We start from the raw sequence: 9,807 nt of genomic DNA, 5'->3' as shown, positions 1-9,807 counted from the left end.
TCAGTTCTTCAGTCTTCCTTATTCCATGTCCAGCTTTCGTGTGCATGTGAGACAAAGGAAATATGGCTGGTGTCAGGTGCCCCTTAGTCCTCAAAGTAACATCCTTGCTTTTCAATACTCTAAAGAGGTCTTGTGCAGCACATTTACCTAATGTAACACATCTTTTGATATCTTGACTGTTGCTTCCATGCTTTTCAAAACTCTAAAGAGGTCTTGTGCAGCACATTTACCTAATGTAACACATCTTTTGATATCTTGACTGTTGCTTCCATGAGTATTGATAGTGGATTCAAACAAGACAGGTTTCTTGACGACTTCAACCTTTTCTCCGTTTATTATTATGTCACCTCTTGGTCCAGCTGTGAGGATTTGGGTCTTCTTTACATTGAATTGCAATCCATATGAAGGCTGCAATCCTTACTCTTCATCAGTAAGTGCTTCAGGGCCTTTTCACTTTCAGCAAGCAAGGCTGTGTTGTTAATAAGCCTTCCTCCAATCCTGATGCCACATTCTTCATATAAGCACGCTTCTCTGATTATTTGCTCAGTCTACAGATTTGTATGGTGAAAGGATACAACCCTGACACACACCTTTCCTGATTTTAAACCATGCAGTATTCCCTTGTTCTGCTTGCACAACTGCCTCTGCCTCTTGATCTATGTATAAGTTCGTCGTGAGCACAATGAAATATTCTGGAATCCACATTCTTCTCAAGGCTATCCACAGTTTATTATGGCCCACACAGTCGAATCCCTTGACATAGTCAATAAAACACAAATAAGCATCTTTCTAGTATTCTCTGCTTTGAGCCAAGATCCATCTGACATTAGCAATGACATCCTTTGTTTCATGTCCTCTCCTGAATCTGGTCTGAACTTCTGGCAGTTCCCTGTCAGTGTACTGTTGCAGCCATTGTTGTATGATCCTTCAGCAAAATTTTACTTGCATGCGATATCAATGACACTGTTCTTTTGTTTGAGCATTTTGTTGGGTCTCCTTTCTTTGGAATGGGCACAAAAGTAAATATCTTTTCCAGTCGGCTGAGTCTTCCAGATTTCCTGGCGTAGACAAGTGAGTGCTTCCAGTGCTTCATCAGCTTGCTGAAGCATTTCAATTGATACTCCCATCAATTCCTGGTGCTTTGTTTTTGGCTATCAATATAGGGTAAAATAAAGATGTTTTCAGAAATGTAAAAAGTAAAATAATTTAGATCCTTTGCAAAGCATTGTGGATGCTACATCTGACACCAACTTGATCAAGCGGAAGGAAAAGAATCACCATTATCAGTATCAGCTGCCCAGGGCTGATTTCTCAGAGGCTGAAGTCTGACATGTGCGCCAACCTCCCATATACTAACCATCCCTTCCACGCTATCTAGGCTGGGTTTGAGAATTCATTGCAGTGGCCACACACAACTCACAAAGAATACTCAAAATTATGGGCTTCATCAGGGAAGCTAACAAGTGAGACATGCTTAGGATACAGTTCTTTAGTCAGGATGGGCTATTCTCTGCTGCGCCTGAAGGCAAGCTTCTCTCGCCTTCAGCATCGGTCCTGCCCAGGCAATGTTACAAAGCACTTTTAGGACTTCTAATGAGTGCCCAAAGGGCATGCATGCTATGCTACCACAAGCCTGAGCCCAATGGCAAACCTAGCTTCCTCAATTAGGTTCGTGGACACACCTGATTCCATGAGCAAGCCTCATACTTGCGGGCACTCAGCCTCACTGACTCCGTGGGCTGGGAAGCCCACTGCTCTAACACTGTGGCTCCTGGTTCTGTTGCTGCTCCTGGTTTAGGGAGGCTCAGTGTGCAAGTACCTCAGGTCCGAAGGATGCTCTCCACTTTTGGCTCTTCTCTCTTCATGGTAGTAAGATCCCCTTTCCCGTTCCGGAGATGGCTTGTTTTCTGCCCAACAGGATGGTAACCAATAACACCCAGCTGAATCTCCTAATCATATCGGTATCTTACCCTCACCTTCCTACCAGACCCATTAGGAAAAGGTCATTTGGTGGGGGCTACAGAGACTGACTAGAAGAGCCACACTCTAACTGCACAGCAGCATGCTTTCATAGGACGATGTAGTAAAAAATGTTCCTTACAAAAAAGAGGGCATCAGCTAAGAAAGAAAAAGAAAAGGGACTCAGCAAGTAGTAGTCCAACACAAAAGGATAATTCTCAGGCTTACAGCTGTACAGCATGCATGGAGAACACGTAGTCCAGGATGGAGCAGAACACAGGTGTGCAGGGGGAGGAAAAGCATAGGTTATCAGATGTGATTGATCATAGTGGTCATCTTTGGGGTAGATGGGAAAAAAACCCTCCAAAACAAATGAAGCAAGAGAGGGTGTGGATGTTAAAGATAATATTTTAGAATCAAGTGAGATTTTTAATGAGTATTTAATGTCCAAAAGTTTGTGGGAAAAGTCTCTTTTGTAATTCCATCTTTCTTTGAACTTTTTGAAGCCCCCTGGTATTTTTTTCATCATAAGGATGTACTGTAGTTTTATGTCTCCCTATATTTTTTAGACATTTAATTCTTTGTAATATTTTGTTATAATGCTGAGTGTTCCAGTAGACATCTTTGTGGGTAAGTCTTTACCAACATCTTTAACTATGACCTTAAATTCCTGAATCAGAGGAGGTGTAATTTTTATTAAAACTATATTTTAATATTTCAATGGACTAAAATGCATAATTCCTTTTGATTTGTCATTTTATGTTCAAAAGCCTAGTGATTTTGATGCAGTTGATCCTAAGGTCGGGCCTGTATGTTTCAACTTTTTGGTGGTTAGGAGTCACTCACTGCTAAATAATACTTAACAAAAACAAGAACTTGTGGGAAATGTGTGTAAGGATGATAAGTCTGTATAGCAGATCTTGGGAATGCAGCTCTTTTTAAATTAATTCAACAATTCCCCCCCCAGGAACGAATGATAACACACTTTGAAAGATCCAAAATGGAGTAAAGATAGGAAGAATTGCAGGCGAAGCTGGCATCAGGGAAGAGATCAGCTTCGGTGTCAGTCTTCTACTTCTGCTCCGTGGGGTGAAAGGAGGCAGCAGCTCCCTGACCTACTTCTTGATCTTGGTGCATTGGAGCTGGCAAGAGGTGTCAGAACAAGGAGACTCTTGCTGCAAACAAGTTGACAGGATGAGAAAAAGCTACAAGTTTCTGATTTCCAACATTGATGCCCCTCCTCCCACACCCTGACATGGATGTTTATGCAACTTACATGTGTTGTTCCTGAACCGTCTATAATGTTTCAGTTTAATCCGTCAAACTAAACCAGTTTAACATCTTCTAAAGGACTATGACACCAAGGTCATATTATGTAATCTCCAGGAACAATTGCCTGTGCTTTTTATTTATTTAGGGAGTTACATGGGTGATGGGGGAAATTGTTGATCATCTTTCAGTTTCCTGGGAAGCCAAGGTTACATCTTGCAGAAATAGTTTTGAGGAATTAAGGAGCCATGGTTACATCAGCCAGGCTGATAAAATGCTTACACACACACACACACACACACACACACACACACACACACACACACACGAGAGGAACTTACAGTGTGGTTCAGATCATTTTAAAAAGCAAAATCAAGTGCAATTTTGTTTACAAATGGTATATATTAAAGATTTTTCTATTTCAGATGTAACTTAGAAATATTAGCTTAACTCTTGACATCTGCTATTGTGACACATCCCATTGCTGGCAATGTGGTGCACACTCTGGAACTTTTAACTACTGTTTTGTAGCCTCCCAAGGCAGCATTGTGGAGCTCTTGGCAAGGCTTGGTTTGCCTTCATGCCATTCACTGGCACTGGGTGTTGCACTAACTAGGTGCAGAGAGGCGCACTCCATCTAAGTGCTTTGGAATGAGCCCCCACCTAGAGGAGCTCTGATGCTTCAGAAAAGGGAGTCAACACAAAGGAAACAAGGCCTCTGGCTTAATTTAAACAGTCACTCCTGCATGTGCGAAGACCCTGGACTGCTGCTCATTCTTTAGGGCTGACTTTTTATATCTGGTGTTGGTCTGGAGATTGTAAGAGGCATCTCAAGGTGATGGGATTCTTTTGAAGCACTCTACTTCTGTTGTGATGGTTTTATCCAATTTTGCCTTCCCAAGGTTTTTGTTCTACATAAAAAATTCATGCCACTTTTTAATATAAAAAATTTAACAAAATTAATGTTTTTCTCATTTTATTTAGACCTTGTTCTCTTTTTTAATTGCTTTATTAGGGGATCATACAACTCATATCACAATCCATACATCAGTTGTGTAAAGCACATTTGTACATTCATTGCCCTCATCATTCCCAAAACATTTCCTCTCCACATAAGCCCCTGGCATCAGTTCCTCATTTTATCCCCCTCCCTCCCCATTCCCCCCTCCCTCATGAACCGTTGATAATTTATAAATGATTATTTTGTCATATCTTGCCCTGTCTGACATCTCCCCTCACCCACTTCTCTGTTGTCTGTCCCCCAGGGAGGAGGTCATATGTAGCTCCTTGTAAGAGGTTCCTCCTTTCCAACCCACTCTCCCTCTACGCTCCCAGTATCGCCACTCACACCACTGGTCCTGAAGGGATCCGCCCCGGATTCCCTGTGTTTCCAGTTCCTATCTGTACCAGTGTACATCCTCTGGTCTAGCCAGACTTGCAAGGTAGAATTCGGATCATGATAGTGGGGTGTGGGGTGGAGGAAGCATTTAGGAACTAGAGGAAAGTTGTATTTTTCATCATTGCCAAATCGCACCCTGACTGGCTCGTCTCCTCCCCGAGACCCCTCTGCGAGGGGATCTCCAGTGGCTTACAAATGGGCTTTGGGTCTCCACTCTGCACTCCCCTCATTCTCTGTGGTAAGATTTTTTGTTCTGATGATGCCTGATATCTGATCCCTTCGACACCTTGTGATCGCATAGGCTGGTGTGCTTCTTACATGTGGGCTTTGTTGCTTCTGAGCTAGATGGCCGCATGATTACCTTCAAGCCATTAAGACCCCAGACGCTGTGTCTTTTGATAGCTGGGCAGCATCAGGTTTCTTCGCCACATTTCCTTATGCACCCCATTTGTCTTCAGCGATCGTATCAGGGAGGTGAGCACACAATAATAGGATTTTTTGTTCTTTGATGCCTGGTAACTGATCCCTTCGGCACCTCGTGATCACACAGGCTGGTGTGCTTCTTCCATGTGAGCTTTGTTGTTTCTGAGCTAAATGGCTGCTTGTTTACCTTCAAGTTTTTAAGTAGACTTTGTTCTCTTAAAACCCCATTTTGTCCCCTCGGACTCACCCGTGACAGGATTTTTCACATGGTTTTTTTCGGGGTAGTCCTGCATTCCATACAGCCCATTGACCATAATCAGTCATTAGCACGTGGTGCAAGTGTGAGCATTTAGGTAGTACTTTCCTATAGCTCTGTTGAGTGAAACAAAAATAAAATGCCCAGACCATATCTTTAAGCAGCAGCAATATGAAGAACTGACGCTGACCTCGGTTGGCTTGGGCTGCTCTGTTGAGTACTAAAAGTTGGCAGGTGAGTGAGAGTGCCACAGGTTAGTTGGTTCAAATATTTTTTGAGGATGGTTAAATGTTGATTTCAGACAAGGGGTAAAAAACACAAAACCTGTGTTACACAGGAATGTGTAGTCTAAATTCAGTAGGCTAGGGCCTGATTATCCTTCCTGGGATTGGATCTGGCGTGTTTTCGCCTAAGATAGGCTCAGAAGGAATTTATAGTTTCATATTGACCTTAGAGTTTATATGATTTCTTTTTGTCCTGGCCCTTAGGACTGGAATGAAAAACAGGCCTTTTTCATTCACAGCAAAAGTAACTTAAAATTTCCAAGAAGATCAATTTATAGGATGAAAGCTAATCAAATAACACCAGATTTGTTGAGTAGTTTTTATGTTTCTGACTAAAAATCTTTCATTAGATTTTTCAGAAATAGCACATGGGAAAGGCATGTCTTCATGGATGAGGAGGATGGTGGGCAGGGTGGTGACCAGATACAGCTCATTCTTTTTTTTTTTTTTTACAGCTCATTCTTGCAGTAAGAGTTGTCACTGCTATTAAGGCTCTACAGCAGTGGTTCTCAACCTGTGGGTCACGACCCCTTTAGGGGTCGAATGACCCTTTCATAGGGGTTGCCCGATTCCTAACAGCAAAACCACAGCTATGAAGTAGCAACGAAAAGAATTTTATGGGTGGGGGGGAGGTCACCACAACATGAGGAATTGTATTAAAGGGTTGGGGCATTAGGAAGGTTGAGAACCACTGCTCTAGATGGGATCCTAGGGCAACCTCAGACATTGCCGGACCAGTAGGAGGAAAGTCTTAACTTCCTAAAAAATATGAAGGCTGTAAGACAGTTTGAGAGAGTTGAGTGGTGGGAATAGGGCCAGCAATTTTAAAAAGGTTTATTTTGCTGACTTCCAGGAATAGCTTAGACCTTTGCAACACCTGTGTGCTTGTTAGAACTGCCAGACCTTACAACACCTAGCTCTTTACAACTAGACCTTACAATAACTGCTTGCTAGAACTGCTAGACCTTACAACACCTAGACCTTTGCAACACCTGTGTGCTCATTAGAACTGCTTATTTGGACCTACTGAATTAGAGAGTCTACTTTTATAAACAAGGAGTCTGGTATAGTAGTTATACATTGGGCTGTTTACAGGAAGGTCAGCAGTTCAAAGCCACCAACCGATCCACGGGAGCAGGGCAAGGCTTTCTACTCCTGTGGAAGAGTTAGTTTCAGAAACCCTCAGGGGTAGTTCTACCCAGTCCTATAAGGTCATTATAGGACAGCATCAACTTGATGGCAATGAGGGTTTTCTTGAGTTTTTTAAACAAGGAGACCTAGTGTTGAGTGGGTTAGGTGCTGGGCTCCTGGTCTCTCCAGGAGAAAGGTAAGGCTTTGTGCTCCAATAACGATTTACAGCCCTAGAAACTCAAAAGAGGTGCCAACCAACTTTCTAGGGTGGCTGTGCGTTGGATGGATTGTCATGAGTGTTTCTTTTGTTTCTTTTTTAAGATCACCAACTGATTTGTATGTCATTTTAAAGCTTGAGAAGCATTGGCTCAGAACTCGGTTCCCAACTAGGGTGCTTTTGCCTCACTCCAGAACATGGGCCATAATCTGAAGACACGTCATAACTTCCTGGAGTATGCCGTTGACCGGCGTCCAGTGGGCAGGGGCTAGGGATGCTAATACGCATCGCAATGCATACAGCAGGCCCCCACAACAACAACTCCTGTCTTAAGTGTCTATAGTGCAGCACTTTGAGACACTGGCCAACCTCAGTGGGTTCACCATGCAGGGTGCTTATTAAAGCAGACTGTTGGACCCCAGCCCTGAGTGTAACCAGGACTGCAGCGAGCCTTGGAATTCGCCTTCCAACAAGTTCCCAGGTAGTGCTGCTGCTGGCCTGAGGCACGCCCCTAGGATGACACTACTTGGGTCAATCATGGCAACACCACAATAAGTGGCTCAGGCGTGGCTAAATCTTCGGCACTTAGACCATCCTCATTGTACAAGGTAGGGTACAGCCTCGAATTAAATTTCCTATGACGTCCCGGCTAATTTACCAAATAGCAGCTCTTCATCCCGCCAAGAAGAGCCCTGCCCCACCCCAAAGCGTGCCTTCATAAGCCGCCATGCTACGCCGCCTAAGGCAGTTCTAAGATGCAGAAAAGCCTCCTTCCTGGTGAAGCTCACGACGACTATGGGTCTCATGCGAAGCGGGAACTCCGCCGGCACAGACCAGGGGATGCCCGGGAGCCGGGGCGGAAGGGGCGGGCCCCAGCCTGCGGAAGGGGCGGGGTTAGGTCTGCAGGAAGTCCGGGAGCGATGATGGCTCTGTCGCCAAGGGGCCTGTAGCTGGGGGTCCCTGGCTGGATCCCCGTCTGCCTTTGCCGGGGTCTGGTTTCGGCCCCAGCCTCGGCCTGGCCCCCTCGGGGTGAGACGGCGGCGGCGTCCACCGTCTCCTCGCCGCCATGCACGACGCCTTCGAGCCGGTGCCGATTCTAGAAAAGCTGCCTTTGCAGATCGACTGCCTTGCTGCCTGGGGTAAGCGAGCGATCACGGGGCGAGGCAGGGTCAGTGCGGGAGCGTCCCGGACGTTTTGCGAAAGCCAGGGAAGTAGACAAGCGTCTGGCTGGGTGGACACTATCCGAGAAGGGCTTGAGATGAGGGAGAGCAATGGACAGCGAGGGCGGTGGGGTTGCTTGGGCCACCTCCCGTGCTCCGGCCACTTGAGGGGACGTTTCACCTCCGCGCGGAGTTGGAGATTGTGCTTTCCTTAATAGTTTGTTCAGTTTTGACCCACCTCGATTCCCACCAAGTCTTCAGTGTGGAGGGACAGTGTGTTGGGACGTTCTCAGCCGGCCAGAGGCCTGAGCCTGTCCAGGGGATTGATGTTCTTTTCAAAATGACACACGTCATGACCTTTTTGATGGTTAACGCTCAAACTTTTAACTAGCCAAGTGGTTGATCACTCATCCAAAGTGCCCAAGTTACCCAACTCAGAACATCCTTCCAGACTGTCATGAGACCTAACCAATAAAAGCTTACATAATCCTTTTGTGATTGGTCAGTGCAGAAATCAGGGCGGGGGATCTCGTGTGTGCTCTGGAATTCAAAGGGATGTTGCAGGAGCCCAGACCTGGGCTCCTATGACCACTGTATTCTATGAATGGTTGTGTCTGATAACAACAACTAAAGACCAAACAAATCCCATTCTGATCTTTCCTGTTGTTAATGTCCAGGACCCAGAAACTGAGGACCCTGTAAAGGAAGTTCAGAACCCCTCATGGGTCGTACACTGAGTTAGGAATCCCCAGTGGTCCCAGTGGAGTCTTGGCGGTGGCTGGCACTGTGTGTCATCTGTTGACAGCACCACCCAGTCAGCCCTGTGGAAGTTTTCACGGCCCCTTCAGTTAGGGGGTCTTTCACCACACACCTTCCTGTTAAGCACCGTTGGACTTCTTTAAAATCAGACCTCTACAGAAAGCAGGTTTGGTCTTTGGGCTTAGGGAGAGACTCCTACTTATCCAGACAGTCTCAAGAGCATCTCCATTTCCTGTCACAAAACGTTCTTAGTAAAATTTAAAAGTAAACATCACAGAAAAAGGTAAAAGAACAATAGTCCTGGACACACGGCACTAGGGACACATCACCCTGTTTGTTGGTGTATTGGGACCCTTCGTGGACCAACGAAGCCTGTTGAACAAGGAGCGAAGCCTGTGCCCCTAGAATACACACAGGTGTACGCCTCTGAGCAGACGAATGATAGATGCACACAGCCTAGGACAAACACTTAGAGGAAGAAGCAATATAGTTGCATAAAGTGACCCTCACAGGTCAAATTTGGTCCCTGAGTTAGTTAATTGTGCCAGCCTGGCCGATAATCACATGTGGGGCTGGTTGAAAGGCGGAGGGATAAATGGGTGGTGAAGCCTCGCCTTTCTAGTTCTCGGGTCTCTTGTTTTGTGATGGTTGCATTGGGTGCAGCTGCCTTAGCAGTTCCCTGCTTCAGCTTGCAAGATGGATTTCCTACAAGACATCCCCAAGGAGAAGCCGCATGGATCTATCCCGATGCAGCCCTGGGTGCTGGAGCAGCCGTGTGGAGACCCCTGCCAGTGCTGAGATGCTTACACGTTCACGGACTCAGCTTTCCTCCTGCAGTCGGCATTATTGCCTCTGTTTTGTGAGGTGAAGGACTTTGTGGACTGGTGTTGGGTATGGGTTAATGTTGGACTTGTGGGCTTGGGCAGCATTGGGTTGGGATGTTTTCGTGA

The 9,807-nt window shown here is 45.6% G+C and overlaps 2 protein-coding genes across 4 annotated transcripts in view; both read left to right on the top strand.

The window, feature by feature from the left end:
* Window positions 1-4,191, top strand: part of TMEM87A (transmembrane protein 87A) — a 47,501-nt gene extending 43,310 nt beyond the window's left edge. For both annotated transcript variants that reach the window (XM_045286500.1, XM_004709371.2), the window contains exon 20: window positions 2,927-4,191. In XM_045286500.1, coding sequence (XP_045142435.1) covers window positions 2,927-2,968 — 42 coding nt within the window. In that variant the 3' untranslated portion in view covers window positions 2,969-4,191. The remainder of the gene's footprint in view (window positions 1-2,926) is intronic.
* A 3,699-nt stretch (window positions 4,192-7,890) lies between these two features.
* VPS39 (VPS39 subunit of HOPS complex) overlaps window positions 7,891-9,807 on the top strand; it is a 42,099-nt gene continuing 40,182 nt past the window's right edge. Inside the window, exon 1 of one of the 2 annotated variants that reach the window (XM_004709368.4) lies at window positions 7,891-8,077. In XM_004709368.4, coding sequence (XP_004709425.1) covers window positions 8,005-8,077 — 73 coding nt within the window. In that variant the 5' untranslated portion in view covers window positions 7,891-8,004. The remainder of the gene's footprint in view (window positions 8,078-9,807) is intronic. The other variant, XM_004709369.4, reaches the window with a different exon arrangement.

This window comes from Echinops telfairi, unplaced genomic scaffold, assembly GCF_000313985.2.
Source record: "Echinops telfairi isolate 266 unplaced genomic scaffold, ASM31398v2 ScPeMD7_8;HRSCAF=38, whole genome shotgun sequence".
Lineage (NCBI taxonomy): Eukaryota > Metazoa > Chordata > Mammalia > Afrosoricida > Tenrecidae > Echinops > Echinops telfairi.
The sequence above is the reverse complement of the archived record's forward strand: the minus strand, read 5'-3'. Positions and strand labels throughout refer to the sequence as shown.